Source organism: Macaca mulatta, chromosome 9, assembly GCF_049350105.2.
Source record: "Macaca mulatta isolate MMU2019108-1 chromosome 9, T2T-MMU8v2.0, whole genome shotgun sequence".
Taxonomy (NCBI): domain Eukaryota; kingdom Metazoa; phylum Chordata; class Mammalia; order Primates; family Cercopithecidae; genus Macaca; species Macaca mulatta.
Window position 1 is genome coordinate 63,327,624 of NC_133414.1, and position 18,666 is coordinate 63,346,289.

The 18,666-nt window shown below is 44.5% G+C and overlaps 1 protein-coding gene and 1 long non-coding RNA gene across 7 annotated transcripts in view; one reads left to right on the plus strand and one right to left on the minus strand.

The window, feature by feature from the left end:
• Positions 1-5,657: 5,657 nt before the first annotated feature.
• On the minus strand, positions 5,658-6,404 carry LOC144331121 (uncharacterized). The gene is made up of 2 exons (XR_013398056.1): positions 5,930-6,404; positions 5,658-5,835 (listed from the first exon to the last, which is right to left on the minus strand). It is a non-coding gene; the product is annotated as an uncharacterized LOC144331121 (long non-coding RNA).
• Positions 6,405-6,552: 148 nt separating this feature from the next.
• Positions 6,553-18,666, plus strand: part of WAPL (WAPL cohesin release factor) — an 88,520-nt gene continuing 76,406 nt past the window's right edge. For 4 of the 6 annotated variants that reach the window (XM_015147094.3, XM_077946435.1, XM_015147095.3 and 1 more), the window contains exons 1-2: positions 6,553-6,982; positions 10,240-10,758. In XM_015147094.3, the coding sequence (XP_015002580.2) occupies positions 10,260-10,758 (499 nt within the window). In that variant the 5' untranslated portion in view covers positions 6,553-6,982; positions 10,240-10,259. Of the gene's footprint in view, positions 6,983-7,387; positions 7,390-10,239; positions 10,759-18,666 lie in introns of all 6 variants that reach the window. The other 2 variants (XM_077946438.1, XM_077946439.1) reach the window with 2 other exon arrangements.

Sequence of the window (18,666 nt, forward strand, 5' to 3'; positions counted from 1 at the left end):
CTAGTCCCAGGTGGGCTCACATCTACATCTTTGGGTGGCTGCAGGTCAGGTGGGTTGCCATGCTGCTCCTGGCTGGGCTTACATGTTTGGGGTCTGCTGGCTGTTCATAGGTCAGGGAAGACTTCAGCTCTTTTCCATGTGGCTTCTCATCTTCCATCAAACTAGCCCAGGCCTGTTCTCATGGCAGAAGCAGGGATCCCAGAGAGAACGTGGAAGCATTCAAGGTTTCTTTAGGCTCAGACTCAGGACTTTATCACTTCTGTCATTTTCTTTAGGCCAAGGTGAGTTAAAATCTAGCTGAGATTCTGGGAGAAGCTGCCAAGTCACATTGCAAAAGGTGTGGCTATGGGGAGGAGTGAGTGGAAAATTCAGGCAATTTTTGCAATTAATCTCCCATATTACTTTAAAAGTTTTCAATTCTACCGGGAAGCGATAGCAATTCTAACTTGTACAGTATGTGCCCAATAAAATAGCCTCAAAATGCAGAAAGAAAAATAGAACTACAGGGAGAAATGAAAAAGATTACTCCTATAGTGGGAGGTTTTCATGCATGTTTTGCCATTATTTATAGGTCGAGCAGACAAAAAAAATTATTAAAGATATAGAAGAGCTGAACACTATTATTATTTTTGAGAAAAAGTTTTGCTCTTGTTGTTCAGGCTGGAGTGCAATGGTGTGATCTTGGCTCACTGCAACCTCCACCTCCTGGGTTCAAGTGATCCTCCTGCCTCAGCCTCCCAAGTAGCTAGGATTACAGGTGCCTGCCACCTGCCTGGCTAATTTTTGTATTTTAGTAGAGATGGGGTTTCATCATGTTGGCCAGGCTGGTCTTGAACTCCTGACTTCAGATGATTCGCCGCCCGCTTTCACCTCCCAAAGCGCTGAGATTACATGTGTTAAGCTGTACACAATTTTTTTTTTTTTTTTTTTTTTTGAGACGGAGTCTCGCTGTCGCCCAGGCTGGATTCCAGTGGCGCGATCTCAGCTCATTGCAAGCTCTGCCTCCCAGGTTCACGCCATTCTCCTGCCTCAGCCTCCCGAGTAGCTGGGACTACAGGCACCCGCCACCACGCCCAGGTAATTTTTTTTTGTATTTTTAGTAGAGATGGGGTTTCACCGTGTTAGCCAGGATGGTCTCAATCACCTGACCTCATGATCCGCCCGCCTTGGCCTCCCAAGGTGCTGGGATTACAGGCATGAGCCACTGTGCCCGGCTGCTGAACACAATTTAAAGCTTGAATTAATTCAGGTATTCCGTCAACAAATATTTATAGCACACTTTCTGTGTGTGAGGCACTATTCAAGGTGTGCTTGGCATATAAAGTGAACAAGTCAGTCATCTGCGTCCTCATGGAGTTTATATTCTTGTGAAAGGAAATAGATAATAACCAAGTTCATACACAAAGCAAACGTAATGACTATGTTATGGAGAAAAGCAGCAGGGAAAAGGAGATACAGGGTGCTGGATGACCTTAAATAGCATGGCCAGGGAAGACACTACTGAGAGAGACACTTGAGCAAAGACCTGAAAGCATGGAGGGAATGAGTCATGTATGTCTCTTGAGGACTAACAGAGGGAACAAGTATGAAGAGGGCCCGCAGGCAGGAGCTGGTTTGGCATGTTCTAGTAGTAGTCAGAGGCAGGCCTGGCAAGGTGGGAAGGGATAGGAGTATTCAGGGGCCAGATCATGCAGGGCCTTTTTGCCGTAAGAATTTTGGATTTTAGTCTTAGTGATAGGAGGACCCTTCAGGGTCTTTGACTAGGGGGGTATCATACAGTATTAGGGGTGAGGATCCTGGATAAAAAAGGGCTGTTTCCAAGACAAGGGTCACGAAGCCAGACTTCTTCAAGGTTGCTCATACCAGTCCTTGTCAGGCAATGTGCTCCTAGAGAATTTCCTTTGCTTTGTGTTTCATCTACCTAGACAGCAGTGTATTCCCCAAAGGATGTCACTATCTCCAGAGAACATATTCCAATTATCCTGGGAAATAAGATAACTGAGATTATAAGAGTACTCATTTTCTCAATTTTCAGAATGAAAACCTATCCAAGGCAAGAACTAAAGGTCTCCAGAAAGTACTCCCTTCCCCATTGTGATATCCCAGTTAACACTTTATTAGAGCTACCAGGTTATGTGAAACTGTTGATAGTTTTGCCACTTTCAAGATATAGGCAGGGGCAGTGGCTCAAGCCTGTAATCCCAGGACTTTGGGAGGCCAAAGTAGGTGGATGGCTTGAGCCCGTCAGTGCAAGACCAGCCTGGGCAACAAGGTGAAACCCTATCTCTACCAAAAATACAAAAATTAGCAGGGCATGGTAGCATGGACATGTAGTCCCAGCTACTTGGGAGGCTGAGGTGGGAGGATGGCTTGAACCCTGGAGGTGGAGGTTGCAGTGATTGGAGATCGTGCCACTACACTCCAGCCTGGGCGACTGAGCGAGACTCTGTCACAAAAAAAAAAAAAAAAAAAAAAAATGCAGCCAGGCATGGTAGCTCACACCTGTAACCCCAGCACTTTGGGAGGCTGAGCCGGGCAGATCACAAGGTCAGGAGGAAAAAATAAGCTGGTTGTGGTGGTGCGTGTCTGTAGTCCCAGCTACTGGGGAGGCTAAAGCAGGGGAATCGCTTGAACCTGGGAGGCAGAGATTGCAGTGAGCCGAGATTGTGCCACTGTACTCCAGCCTGGTGACAGAGCGAGACTCAGTCTAAAAAAAAAAAAAAATGTGTGTGTGTATATATATATGTATATAATCTTACACGAAAGAAGGAAATAAATGGGTGCTTTTATTCAACAAGTATTTATTGAGCACCTACTCTGTGGCAGGCAGTCTTCTAGGTGGTAGGGTTGTAGCAGAAAACAAGACAGGCAGAGATCCCTGCTCTCAGAGGGAGCACAACATGTAAGATAAACATGCAGAACACCTGGTATGTTAGATGCGAAGATAAATGCCCTTAAGGAAAGTAAAGCAGGGACAGTGACATTTAGGAGTGAGGATGTTGCAACAATTTAAAATAGGTTGGTCAGGGGAGATTCATTGAAAAGTCCCATCTGAGTCAAAACCTAGAGGAGAGGAATTGAAGCAGGCTGGCATCTGGGGGAGTTGTGGGCAGAGGAAATAGGAAATACAAAGGCCCTAAGGTGGGGAAATAGCAAGGACTCAGGTGTGGGCAGAGCAGAAAGTAGGGGCTGCATGAGCAAAGGGCAGGGCCTGGCCCACACCTTGTAGAGCTTTGTAACATAACCACAACATGCAAGTGTACAATTTAACATTTTATTCCACATCTTATGGCAAAGAAAAATTGACTGCTACCAATATGGTAGTTTCTGACCTCTAGTTCCCTAAATAGAATTCTGTAAGTTGTAATACACTTTACTACACATTATCAGAAAAAGACTAAAAGTTCTATTTAGTAACTCCAATTCTGACAGTTCTCATGTCTGGGCTAGAACAAGCGCGTGGCAATGGCAGAACAGATGTCTTCTATTTTCTTTGCAGGATTTTCTTTTTTCAGAGGAAAGTACAGGTATGGGCCCACTCAAGTGGGGCTCCAGGTAGTAGGGGGTTCTGTCCTCACCCAGGCAGCAAACAGGAGGGCAGAAGCCCCTCCAAGGGTACTACAAACTTGGCTCCGATCCATGATTTCAGTTTCTGACAATTAACAACTTTCAGTGGGGGAAAGAAAATCAGGTATCTGAGAGCTTGCACAGAGGCATTCTAGCAAAACCAAAAGCATCTACTGGCCACTTGATGTTAGTGTGAAGATTCTCATGAAATGGAGACAACCATTCTAGGGGTTGAGGGTGGCCAGGGGGATGGGCAGAGGGTGAATCCTGAGCTGAGAGAACTAAGAAAACAAAAACAATACAACAAAAAGCTGCTCAGCCATGTGTTACCCATACTGGAGTCCTGTTTGCTTATTCTGGTGTGGAACCCAGGGCCCTGGTAAGGGAATGAGGTGACTCCAGGGCATTTGCTGCCTCAGTGGAAGCAGGGAGGTAAGGGGTTAAGGTGGTAGTACAGCCTGCAGGGCCAGGGGTCTGAACTCCCTCCAGGAGGGACCCAAGAGGTGTCTTTAGCCTGAGCCACACAAGGAAGGGTACAGAGCCCAGAAGAGCTCTGCTTAATATTCATATAGTAAGTTTCCACAGACTAAATACACACACACACACACACACACACTTGTTTACTTCTCAAATCATGTACCACTTTCTACCAGATTCAAGAACATCCATAAGTACTAATGGGTACCCAACCATTAAGAAAAAGTTTGACTCCCTCACTAGTTGTAATATACAAGTCTTCCCATTTCCTTACCTGTAAGATAAGGAAACAGCCTAGCAACTTACCTGATGCATAGGAGGTTCTTAATCATCTCCCTTCCTCTCCCTCATCCTAACGAAAAATACTAGATTGCTGTCAAATGCTATGGGTATACTTTAAATCGGTGCTTGTCAAACTTTAATGTGCAGCCCAATCAGCTGGGGGAATCCTGTTAAAATGCAGGTTCTGATTCAGTGGAGCTGGGGTGAGGATAGGAATTATGCGTTCTTCACAGGCTTCCAGGTTATGCTACACTGCTGATTGGGGATCCTTCTTTGAATGGCAAGAATTTGACACTACTAAGTTCCATTACTTAACACAACCATCTCACAAAAGCCCTCAAAAGGCACCACACAGTCTAAACAATGAGCCCTTCCACTTCAGCTTCATGCAGGCACTGACCCTGCCAGTGTCCAGCACTAGAGAGGCCAGGCATAATACATATATCCTTTGGTCTTGGGAGGTTCACAACACCCTCCTACAGGAAGATCTTGCAATTGTCTCCTTACCTCTTCTGGTTTTTTGATCTTATCTTTTCCCTCTGATGATAATTACCCTTTAATTACCATCCACTACCTTGTCATCTAAATAATTATAGTAAGTGCAGCCTGCACCTCTGCCAGAGATCTTTAAACAGAATAAAAACAAGTTCCTAAATTGCCAATTAAAAAAAAGAGACAAAACTGACCCAAATAAAACAGTCATGTGCATCCCACCCACAGTGGAAGATATGGACTTGTTATTCATATAAACTACAGAAGAAGTTGGTTTATTTTGAAACAAGAAAAAATACTGACTCAGTATTTGGGAAATTGTAAATGTCAGAATATAAATTCTGCAGTCAGGTAGGCAAAACAATCCAACCACACTAAAATCCACCTCAAATTCCTCTTGGGAAAGGCTGCAGGGTCTCTGAACTATTTTTCCTTTATTTGGAGTTTCCCCGATTATACCGGAGGGAGCTGGATAACTTCTGGGTGCATTAAAAGCAAATTATCCATTTGTGGAAGAAGGGCGGGCTTCTCACTGAAAGCAATTAGTAGTTTTCTAATTTCCCAGGTGGGTCTCCATTAACCGCCTAACAAACATCAAGGCTGTCCGAGTCCGACGAATCATGCACCTCTCTTAGGGAGAACTGGTTGTGCTATTCTTTAGAATGCTGTTTTCTCATAGTAGCCTTTAAAAAAAAAACTTACCAATTTTCTGAATTAGGTAACACATTAAATGGGGAAAACCTAAGACAGCACAAAAAGGCGCACAGCGAAAAATTAAGACTCCTTCCTCCCTTGCATCCGCCACCTCACTGTTCTCCCTTGAGGCAATCACTGGCTTACTTCTCTAAACTTTTTATTATGGAAAATTTAATATACACAAGTAGAGAGATTGTATGATGAGCGCATGTGCTTGCATCACGCAGCATCAACGATGAAAAACGTCCTGCCAGCTTGTTTTATTCCTCTCCCCCAGTTTTCACAGGCGTATTTTACACTCCTGACACCAGATCACTCTACCTGTCAACATATCAGTAGGTCTTAAAAAAAAAACAAAACTATAACCACATTACCGTTACCACACCCAACAAGGTTAATGATATTTGCTCAATACCATCCAATATTCTCGGGGCCACTTTCAATCGGTGACGGGCAGACGGAGTTAGAGGGAGGACTGCAGGACAGGAGGGGCGCGAAAAAGCGCGGGGCAACGCTGCTGGCGGCCTCGGGTGTCCGGCGCCTCGCAGTCCCGCCGTCGTCACCTACGCCGGGCCAGGACCTGCCAGGCCAGGTCGAGGGCGGCTCTGGACCACGCGCTCCCTGCCTCCGCGCTCCCGGGCGGCGGCCCCGGCAGGCCCAGCGCAGCTGCACAGCCCGCGGTCCCCAGACACCGGCGGGTCCCTGGAGGGGAAGCGATTGATACAGCTGCCTGCACTGCGCCACCCGCTCGGCCGCCCATCCCCGTGGCACCTGCGTCTCCCGGCGGGGCCGGGAGCTAGAAGTGGCTGCCGAGACCAGGAGGGCCAGGCCAGCCGCCCGCTCCCGCGCCCGCTCCCGCGCCTGGTCCTGGGCAACGCGACCTCGCGGACCTGGACTACAACTCCCGTCGGGCCCCGCGGTCAGGCCAATGGCGGGCGCCGGAGCATGCGGAGCGCAGCGCCTGCGCGGCGGTTTGAGTAAGCGGCTGCGTGATTGGCTGCGGGGTCGGGCGGCCGCGCGGGGACTGTGGGAAGCGGAGTGACGGAGCGAGCGGCTGTTGGAGGAAGGAGGTGGGGGCCGGGAGCGCAAATGGCGTTGAGATGGTTCAGGGCCCTGTTCAAACTCCAGCGCTGACCATTCACCGGCGGAAGCGGCGGCGCAGGAGGCGGCGGCGGCCCAGCAGGGGCACGTAGCGGGCTCTGGCACCAGCTCCGGCGGCGGCGGCCAGCGAGAGCTAGGCCCGAGCCCGGCCGGCGGCGCTCGAGGCGGGGAGGGAAGTTGCGGGGCCGCCGCTCCTCCCCCCCCCCCACCGGGCTTCCTATTTACCGAAAGCGGAGCCCCTCGCCTCTCTCGGCTCTCACCAGCCGGCCCTGCTCTCCCGCGCGGGGGTTCCGCGCCCGCCCGCGGGCCGTAGGGAGCGGGAGAGGCGGAGGCGGCCCGTGGCCAAAGCACCCGCCAGGCGCCGAGGGTAAGTGAGGTGTCGGGCGGCCGCCTAGGCCGGGAGGGAGCCGGGAGGGTGGGGGAGGCAGAGGCTGGGAGCGGGCGGTGGAAGTCTAACTGCCTCGCCCACCGGGCCGCTGAGGAAGTTGAGCAGGGGAATGACCTGAAGAACTCTCTTTTTCCCCTTTTATTTTCCTTTTTCGGAGTTCTTTTTCGGGCGACTGCTGATTGACTTAGGTCCCCAAACCCAGTCAAGTGTGTTGATTTCAGCCCCGAGTCCTTTCCCGTGGTTTCATCCGCCCCTGGCTGCCACTGGGGCCTTGCACTGCCCTAGGGATTTGGTGGCAGAGGCTTCCGGGGCGTCGAAAGCGACCTCCCTTTCCTGGGCGGCGCGGGTTGGGAGGAGAAAAGTTGCGTGAGTGTCCAGTCCGAGGGGTCCACCGCGCCCACTGCCCGTGGCGCCCCGGCTGTCCCCAGGTGAGGATTTCTCGATAGTCAGGTTTGTCCCGTCCGCTTTCCATCCTTAATGGAAGCCCCTAAAGCCTTTGGGGATCGGGAAGACGCTAGATTAGGGTGGGAGTGAAAAATAAAGGCTTTTTTTTTTTTGGTTTTCTTTAATCAGCGCAGTTCCCTGAAAATTCGACCTGATTTTGGGCTAGGGCAAAAGCCCAACAACCGAAAAGATTTAGTCGTGAATCATTCTTTCGTTTTTAGTTAGGACAGTCTTTGGAGTTTAAAGGTTGAGCAGGATCGTGTACTTGAAACACTTAAAATTTAATTTCAAAGACGTCTGCACACTTATTTTGGAATCTAGTGCTTTATGCTTACATGCCATTGCAACAGTCTGCAGACTTAAAGACATTTTATTGTGGGAAACGATAAAGGCAATCAGGAAGAGATACTATATAATGAACTCCTCTGTACCCATCGCTTGGATTCAGCAGTTAATATACAAAGTTATTTCATCTGTACACTTCTCATTCTTTAATGTTGGAAAATCGCTGACGTTATTTCATCAGTATTTCACTATGTATTTGCAAAAAACGTGGTCTTTTGGCACGAAATTATTATTATTATTTTTGAGATGGAGTTTCGCTCTTGTTTCCCAGGCTGGAGTGCAGTGACGTGATCTCAGCTCACCGCAACCTCCGCCTCCCGGGTTCAATTGATTCTCCTGCCGCAGCCTCCCGAGTAGCTGGGATTACAGGCATGCGCCACCACGACCGGCTAATTTTCTATTTTAGTAGACACGCAGTTTCTCCATGTTGGTCAGGCTGGTCTCGAACTCCCAGCCTCAGGTGATCTGCCTGTCTCGTCTTCCCAGAGTGCTGGGTTTACAGGCGTGAGCTACCGCGCCCAGCCAGCACAAAATTATTTTTTATCACATAAAATAATTAAGTCCTTAGTGTCAGATATTCATCTGCAGACTTTAAACTTTCAACAGTGAATGCCTTGGGGTTCTAGAACCATTTTAACAGTGAGTTTTTCTGATGTTGACATAAAGGAACTCAAGTCTAGATTTTTGGTTTGGCCTTTGGTTAGTATTTTTAGATGATTAGCACATAAGCGTATCGAAAACATTTCAACTTTGTTGGTGTATATATGTAAGCACACTTACAGACCTGCAGGATCTCAGCTTTACATTCTTGAAAGAATCAAGAGAATCGACTTTTAGTTTGTTGTCCGTGGTAGTTGCCCAGTATCCTGTTGTGTTTAGGCTGTACTTAACAAGAAAGGGAGTAAGACTTCTTAGTGTTAGAGCTGCAGTAGAAGATGAAATAGATCTCCTTCAGGAACACTGTTTTCTCTTAACACAGATATATATGATGACTAAATTATTATTTTGTTAAATTAAAATTGTCTTCTCACCAAACATCGGGGGATCTACTACAGAATATATATAAAACTCAGACAGTGACTCATTGTAAGTTGTAATAATTTAAGTTAAGGGAAAACACAAGTGTAGCTCAAAACATATTCAAAAGTATAGGTCAAATATAATTTCAGTTCTTGTAGTTTTCAAAGTAAGAAGATTTTTCATCCCTTAGGCCCTTGTTCACTTTTTAAAGTTATATTCGATGTATTGATGTTTGAACTGTAGAAAGGTCAAAGTGTAGACAAACGGATAAGGATTGATCATGTTTAAAAAGTACTGTACCTTTTTTTAATAGGCACAGAACCAATGCAAGTAACTTGTTTTAAAAAATGTTTGACTCTTGATTTTCTGCCCTAAAGATTTTTTTTTTGTCCTGTGAAGTAGATAAATCAGGTAAATCGATTTGCCATTTATAAATCGAAGAGAAAAATAAAGGTTATATGTTTCTATTCCTGTATTAATCCATGAAACAGTGTAATATGCTGGAGCTCACTAGCTCCAGAAAATGTAACTCAGCAAATGAGCACAGCACTATCGGGACAAGGCAGATAGGATAAGGATAGTTTCTTTCCCTTAGGGAAATGACCATCTAAGGAACATTTTTTAAGTCACAGCCCGAATTACATTACACCAAGAAGCAGAATCTTCAGGATTGGGTTAAAAGCTGCAGGTTGTAAAACATGAGAAAAAGCACCATTTTGGGGACCTTTTTTCTCCTATGAATTAGTGCCATGAAATTTCAAAGAACTAAATTTAATCAAGTATTGGATATTTCTGAGGCCCTGAAAAAAATTAACATTCTGTGCTTAAGATTTTATATAGGTAATTACCCTATATAGATTATTATAACATCACTGCAACCTCCATCTCCTGAGTTCAAGCAGTTCTCCTGCCCCAGCCTCTCAAGTAGCTGGCATTACAAGCGTGTGCCACCACTCGCAGCTAATTTTTTTATTTTTAGTAGAGACAGGGTTTCACCATGGTGGCCAGGCTGGTCTCAAACTCCTGGCCTCAAGTGATTTGCCTGCCTCGACCTCCCAGCCTCTATACAGATTATTTTTTAAGGTAAAAATGATGTTTATAAGAATAGCAAGTTGATTCATTTGGAGCTTAATACGTTTCAAGTTAGCTTTGTGGATATCGTATTATAAGTTGGTTAATCATTAAGTTTTTTTACTTTGTAAGTAGCATAAGAATATGTACTCATTGTAGAGGAAAATTGACATGGAAGCATGTAGAGTAATAAATCAGCCTTTCTTTATACCCCTTCCTCATATTTGTTTGTTTAAAAGTCTGTGGTGATGTCAAAAGTCATGAGGGAATAATCCCTAGGTTTTTATTTTTATAGCACTGTTTAACACTTGTTGAGTATTTGATGATTATATGTTTTCTTAAATTTTTTTTCACAGAATATGAAACTGGTGTCAAAATGACATCCAGATTTGGGAAAACATACAGTAGGAAAGGTGGAAATGGCAGTTCAAAATTTGATGAAGTCTTTTCCAACAAACGGACCACCCTTAGCACAAAATGGGGAGAGACTACATTTATGGCTAAATTAGGGCAGAAGAGGCCCAATTTCAAACCAGATATCCAAGAAATTCCGAAGAAACCTAAAGTGGAAGAAGAAAGTACTGGAGATCCTTTTGGATTTGATAGTGATGATGAGTCTCTACCAGTTTCTTCAAAGAATTTAGCCCAGGGTAAGGGTTCCTCTTACTCAGAATCTAGTGAAGCTGCTCAGCTGGAAGAGGTCACTTCAGTACTTGAAGCTAATAGCAAAATTAGTCATGTGGTGGTTGAAGACACTGTTATATCTGATAAATGCTTCCCTTTGGAGGACACTTTGCTTGGGAAAGAAAAGAGCACAAACCGAATTGTAGAAGATGATGCAAGCATAAGTAGCTGTAACAAATTAATAACTTCAGGTAAGTTTTGATTTTCTTTATTCTCAGCCAAGAGGGCTTCATGCAAGCAACTTTTAAAAATGATTTAACTTCTAAAATACATACTGTGTTTTCTTTCTGCACTTAGGATAAATGGGGACTATTGATAGTTTTGTAAAAGACATTTAAGAACTTTAAAGAAACCAGTTGGAGGTTGAAATAATAAAACAACTTGGATATTAATGTTTATAGACTGTTGCTCAGGGTACATTTTGGGAACAGTCATACGTTTCTAACCCCGATTCCAATAAGAAATATCTCTTTTTGTTGTGTTAGGATCACGGAGTATCTCATTTCTATTACTGTGGAGGATTTGGATGGTTATTGTTAATGAAAATGAGATGAGTACTTAAAATGAGGATTAGTTAACAATGGTAGACTCTCTGCCAAAACTAGCTCAGAAAGATTAAGGAGGTATTGAGTGGAGACATTAAAGAATTGAACTTGATTCCAAATTGAGATTAGTTTGGGGCCAGTAGCAGCTTGTATTGATAGATTTATTTATTTTGAGACGGAGTCTTGCTCTGTCGCCCACGCTGGAGAGCGGTGGTGCCATCTCGGCTCACTGCGCGCTCTGCCTGCCAGGTTCATGCCTTTCTCCTGCCTCAGCCTCCCAGGTAGCTGGGACTACAGGGGCCCACCACCACGCCCGGCTAATTTTTGTATTTTTAGTGGAGACAGAGTTTCACTGTGTTAGCCAGGTTGGTCCCGATCTCCTGACCTTGTGATCCGCCTGCCTCGACCTCCCAAAGTGCTGGGATTACAGGCGTGAGCCACCGTGCCCCGCCGTATTGATAGATTTTAAACCACAAAACTGGTTGTATTTTAAAAATGTTAATTTGTAAATAGAGCATCTAGTACTCTCTCCTAAAACGATACATTTTGTTCTGTCTCCTGTAAGGGATTTGAGATTTATAATAAGTGAAAAAGGTACAATTAACTAAAAGACTGAAGAGCTAATATTGAGGGTGGCAGGGAAGAGGTGGGGTAGAGAAGTGGGAGCACTCTATCAGCATTAGGATAAGGGTGGCACTATACTGTAATTGAAAAGAAACCTTAGTTCTTGACATCTTGGCAAAGTTTAGCAATAATGAAAGGTTATAAAAATCTTCCTTTGAAAGGAAGTAAACACAAACACAAAACTTTGCTGTACTGAATTCTTTTTTTTTTTTTTTTTTTGAGACGGAGTCTTGCTCTGTCGCCCAGGCTGGAGCGCAGTGACCAGATCTCGGCTCACTGCAAGCTCCGCCTCCCGGGTTCCCGCCATTCTCCTGCCTCAGCCTCCCGAGTAGCTGGGACTACAGGCGCCCGCCACCTCGCCCGGCTAGTTTTTTGTATTTTTCAGTAGAGACGGGGTTTCACCGTGTTAGCCAGGATGGTCTCGATCTCCTGACCTCGTGATCCACCCGTCTCGGCCTCCCAAAGTGCTGGGATTACAGGCTTGAGCCACCGTGCCCGGCCTGTACTGAATTCTTAAGGGGAATTTGTCCTTTGAAGGTTAAGGCACATGAAACAGTACAATGTACTGGGCTTTGCATAGTTTTACTAAAAATGTTGAGCATTTTTTCACTCTTTCTCTCACTCTTGGATGAGACGATGAGCCAGCTGTTACTGTCATTCCTTTGATCCTCCGGGTTAATTCTAATTTGGCTGTCCTTACTGCTTTGCCCACATTTCTCCTCAGGCGTTGTTGGCAAGTTTAGGTTAAATTTCCATTAAAAAGACGGCATAAAGGGCCTGTGCAGTGGCTCATGCCTGTAATCCCAGGACTTTGGGAGGCCAAGGCGGGTATATCACCTGAGCTCAGGAGTTCAAGAGCAGCCTGGCCAACGTGGTGAAACCCCATCTATATTAAAAATACAAAAAATTAGCTGGGCGTGGTGGTGGGTGCCTCTAATTCCACCTAATAGGGAGGTTGAGGTGGGAGAATCACTTGAACCCAGGAGACAGAGGTTGCAGTGAGCCAAGATTGTGCCCCTGCACTCCAGCCTGGGCAACAAAGCAAGATGCCATCTCAAAAAAATAAATAAATAAATAGCATAAACAGCATGAAAACTGTTTTCAGGTCAGCTTCTAAAAATACATAAATGTATGTTAAAATCATCAAACTTTGACACAGAGTCTCACTGTGTTGCCCAGACTGGAGTACAATGGCGCCATCTTGCCTCACTGTAGCCTCTGCCTCCTGGGTTAAAGTGATTCTCCCACCTCAGCCTCCGCAGTAACTGGGATTATAGGCACCTGCCATCATGTCTCGATAATTTTTATATATATATATATATATTTTTTTTTTTTTTTTTTGAGACAGAGTCTTGCTCTGTCGCCCAGGCTGGGGTGCAGTGGCCGGATCTCAGCTCACTGCAAGCTCCGCCTCCCGGGTTTAGACCATTCTCCTGCCTCAGCCTCCCGAGTAGCTGGGACTACAGGCGCCCGCCACCTCGCCCGGCTAGTTTTTTGTATTTTTTAGTAGAGACGGGGTTTCACCGTGTTAGCCAGGATGGTCTCGATCTCCTGACCTCGTGATCCGCCCGTCTCAGCCTCCCAAAGTGCTGGGATTACAGGCTTGAGCCACCGCGCCTGGCCAATTTTTATATTTTTGTAGAGACAGATTTTCACCATGTTGGCCAGGCTGGTCTTGAACTGACCTCAAGTGATCCGCCCACCTAGGCCTCCCAAAGTGCTGGCATTGCAAGCGTGGGCCATCGCGCCTGGCCCCTCAAACTCTTTTTGAACTAAAATGAATTTTAACTGAGCTCTCATTTTATATATGAAGCTCAAAGAGGTTAAGTCACTGTCCAAGGTCAGCTAGTGGCAGAACTGGAATGAGATTTGTTTATTATCAACATATTGAGCACCTACTGTTTGTCAAACCACTGTGCTAGGCTCTGCGAATGCTATTCTGCTTGTGTTTGTTGTTCAACTGACATTTCTTTTTTTTTTTTTTTTTTTTGAGAGAAGTCTTGCTCTTTTCCCCTAGGCTGGAGTGTGATGGCACTGTCTTGGCTCACTGCAACCTCTGCCTCCTGGGTTCAAGCAATTCTCCTGCCTTGGTACCCCCGAGTAGCTGGGATTATAGGCACCTGCCACCATGCCTGGCTAATTTTTGTATTTTTAGTAGAGACGAGGTTTCACCATGTTGGCCAGACTGGTCTAGAACTCCTGACCGCATGTGATCTACCCATCTCGGCCTCCCAAAGTGCTAGGATTATAGACATGAGCCACTGTGCCCGGCCTGACATTTCTTGATGTTTTCAGATAAACCAAAACGTGGGGTGGGTGGGCTGGAGGAAGGAAGATGACACTGTACAAGTGGTGAAAGTCCTCAAGGCTAACTCCAGCTTCCTTAAGTGTGTGGTCTTTTGAGGGATGGCGCATCACTGGCAGGCAGGGACCCTGATGGCAGAGCGTATTAATAAAGATGAACGTTTAGGTAAGGGGGAAAGGAATGTGAAAGTATTCAGAAGTAATTGTTTCTGTAGCTTTGCGGACAATATATCTTTGTGTTAAATCTGTTGTTGGAAGTAGGTTGGAGAGACCAACCAGCTAAGTGGGATAATTGCTTCCCAGTCTATGTAGCTAAATTGTAGTTCTAATGCTGATACTGTGACTGACTCTGAGTTCAAATTCCATTTTAATTGGTTTGTGAGGGGAAAATACATACTAAAATACAGGCAAATAGATGTTCAGGAACATCTTGTCCATCTTCCTCCTTCACAAAGGGTCTTTTAGTGGTCAGGGAATGGTATAGCACTATGAATATTTCTTTTTTTCTCCTCTCCCTTCGTCATCCAGAGTTGCAACAACCTTGGCAGCTCCTTGTAGGATAAGAAGTGAATTTGAGGGAGTGCATTTAATTTTTATGGTAGTCTTCTCCTGTCTCTAATGTGTGCGAGTTAGTTGTTGTTATAAACCATTTATAAGTTTGTATGTTTGTAAGTTTGTTATAGTTGTGGGGATGCTTTTGCACTTCGTGACCTTTCCTTTGTCTCTCCCCTCTAAACTGGTCATTTCTCTTGTGCCTAGACTGTTTTCTTGCATTATGTCTATCAATTTTTGTTGCCTTTACTCTCACTCAGAAAACCTTGTAATTTTAATTGAAATTTAGAAACCGAAACCTAAATTTTTGATAAAAGAGGCCTCTGTAAATCTCAAGGGGTTCCTAACCTTTTTTGCATTAGAGACCCTTCTGAGAATGAGTTTCGAATTCTTTTCTCCAGATGCAAGTACTCATATACCTACTTGGGTCTCAGAAATCTTAGCAGTCTTTTGCAGATCATGGTTAGGCATTTTATTTAAGAACCTGTTGCAAATTTTTTTTTTTTTTTTTTTGAGACGGATTGTCGCTCTGTAGCCCAGGCTGGAGTGCAGTGGCGCGATCTTGGCTCACTACAAGCTCTGCCTCCCGGGTTCAAGCAATTCTTCTGCCTCAGCCTGGCAAGTAGCTGGAACCACAGGCATGCACCACAACGCCCAGCTAATTTTTGTATTTTTTTTAGTAGAGACGGAGTTTCACCATGTTGGCCAGGCTGGTCTCGAACTCCTGACCTCAGGTGATCTGCCCGCCTCAGCCTCCCAAAGTGCTGGGATTACAGGCGTGAACCACCGCGCCCGGCCACCTGTTGCAAATTTTAACAACTCGTTCAAAGTGCACAGATGAAGTTCCATCATATCTTTCCAATGGAGTGTTGAGTGTCCCTGCTCGTTCATCTTATTTTTTTGCTGTAGAATTATATCACATTAGTGAAAAGGGCTAACCCAGGCTCAGAATTATTATGTCATTTGACCTGGCATTACGTTTTTAAGTGCATCTCTATCTATAGGGGAGTATATGGTTGATTTTTTTTTGACACTGTTAAAATTCTTTAAGTACTTTTATAAAAATGGATAGTACTTTTAAAAATTGTGTTGCGGGTGCGGCAGCCCATGCCTGTAATTCCAGCACTTTGGGAGGCCGAGGCAGGCAGATCAGGAGGTCAGGAGTTCGAGACCAGCCTAACCAACATGGTGAAACCCTGTCTTTACTAAAAAAAATACAAAAATTAACCAGGTGTGTTGGTGCATGCCTGTAATCCCAGCTTCTCAGGAAGCTAAGGCAGGAGAACTGCTTGAACCCAGGAGGCAGAGGTTGCAGTGAGCAGAGATTGTGCCACTGCTCTCCAGCCTGGGTGACAGAGTCAAACTCTGACTCAAAAAAAAAAAAAAAAATTGTGTTTCACTTGAAGAGGAAACATAGGATGAGGTCACTATGAAACATACAATAGCCTGGCGCAGTGGCTCACGCCTGTAATCTAGCACTTTGGGAGGCTGAGAGGAGTGGATTGCTTGAGGTCAGGAGTTCGAGACCAGCCTGGCCAACATGGTGAAACCCCATCTCTACTAAAAATACAAAAAAAGCCGGAAATTGCTTGAACTGGGGAGGTGGAGGTTGCAGTGAGCCGAGATCGTGCCACTGCACCCCAGCTTGGGCAACAGAGGGAGACTCCATCTCAAAAAACAAAAACAAAAAACAACCCACAAAATCTACAATGGTTCCCATTTTCCAGACAGATGCTTGATGGGTAAGGGAACCAGAAACAAGATTACAAACTGAATAGGTACTTCAGGGAAGAGTCGTGTTGCTAAAATATCCTATTCCTTGAACAAGAAGAAAATGTTTATTATGAAACTTTTCAGGCACGCAAAAATAGAATGGTAAAAAAACCCTCATGTACTTGATTGTCCACCTCCAATATTTAGTATCTGGCAGATCTTGTTTCATCTGTTTTGCACACTACTCTCTCCACTTCCCATCCTTTACTCCCTGGATTTTAAAGCTAATTTCAGATTTCTGTTTCTATCTGCAAATATTTCTGTGTCTAATCTTTAATTTTGAAAACAGAAATTTCTGATTACGGTTGCTATTAAAGCCAGTCAGTTCTCAGCCAGGTGTGCCCATTAAAAATGACTGTTAGCAGGAGCTAAAGGTTCACCCTTCTAAGAGATCTCCAGGTAATCCTTAATGGTTTGAATCAGTGCTGTCTGTAGTAGAGGCAAAAAAAAGGTCTTCTTTTGCCTTTTATGCAAGGCTACTTCCATTTCTCCTCTTTGTTCTGTCTGCTACAGGTTTTTAATCTGGACTCTAAAGTGTGCAAAGACTTATATTTCGGCTTGGCACACTTTCCTTGCCAGTCAGCTGGGATTCAGTCTACATATCCTGCCAAATACTGAGAAAACTACAGCATAGGCTCTTAATTTGCCTGACTGGTTTTGTAGCCAATAAAATTTTTTAATTTGTTTAAAGCTGTAATGAGTATTTGTGTAAGTTAGAGGGATGGTATTGTCAGGAGATTTTTAACTTAGATTTAGAACTGAAGGTGATTTTTTAGAAAGGGAAATGAATTATTACTGAAAGTTTAGAGTAGTCCACGAACTTGTGACCTGAGATGAGATTGTCATTGGATAAACTATAGATGATTAATGAGGATTATTATTATCTTTTAAGTCCTGAAAGGATAGTATCAGCAAGAGTTACCTACCTTTATTTATTGCATGTATTTGTTGTGTAGAATATATTTAAATCATATCTAAAATCAGCTTCTTTTTAAGAGAAGTAGATAAGACTTATTATTTCTTTTTTTCTTTTTATTTTTTGGAGACAGGGTCTTACTCTGTCATCCAGGCTGGAGTGCATGGCTCATCGCAGCTTCTACCTCCTGGGCTGAAGCCACCTTCCCTCCTTGGCCTCCCCAGCAGTTGGGAGTATGGGGTGCACCACCACACTGGGCCAATTTCTAAATTTTTTTGTGGAGACAGTGTCTCAGTATGTTGCCCAGCCTTGTCCTGAACTCCTGGACTTGAGTGATCCTCCCACCTCCACCTCCCAAAATGTTGGGATTACAGGAGTGAGCCACTGTGCCCAGCCCTGTTATTTCTTAAATTCCTACTTTTACATATTAATTGATCCTTAATCACAACTGTATAAGGGAGGCTTTGTTTCCATTGTATTGAGGGTAAGGCACAGTTCAGAGGTTGAATAACTTGAACTGTTAAGTGGAAGATCTGGGAAACATCCAAAGTGTTCTTTTCATACAGTGCTGTTGTATTCTGATGTGAATGAGATTAATTTTGTCATCTTCAAAGCTGTACGTTTAGAAGAGACTGTCACTGTAAGAACAGTTTTATCTTGATGTTGGAAATAAAGTTGTTTTGCGAGGGCCAAATTATGGATTCCCTCTTGTCTCTGTTCAAGTAATTTTCTGCTTTTTTTTAATATTAAAGATCTGATTTTTTTTAAAGAGGTGGGATCTTGCTATCTTGCCCTGGCTGGCCTCAAATTCCTGGGCTCAAGCGATGCTCCCACCTCAGCCTCCTGCCTCAGCCTTCTGAGAGGCTGGGATTACAGGCATGCTACCTGGCTTAAATAATTTTCTTTTTTATAAGAATGATGGGCCAGGCATGGTGGCTCATATCTGTAACACCAGCACGTGGGGATACCAAAGTGGGAGGATGGTTTGAGCCCAGGAGTTCAAAACCAGCCTGGTCAACATAGTGACATCCCATTTCTTCAGAAGAAGAAAAATTAGCCCGATGTGTCGGGGTACACCCGTAGTTCCAGCTTCTTGGGAGACTGAGTTGAGGATCACTTGAACCCAGGAGTTCAAGGCTGCAGTGAGCCATGATTGGGTCACAACCTGGGCGACACAGCAAGATACCATCTCAAAAACAAAACGAGAATGATGACCAAACTATTTTTAATACTTACTGAATAAAGTTTTTGACTTGATTTTTATAGATATTTTCTATTTCTTATTTTCATATGTGTGTATACAAATGGAAATTCGACACTATGTAAATTATGAAAGAGGCATTATAATTTTAAGTAAATTCATTTTGTTCTAAAGCAGAACTTTT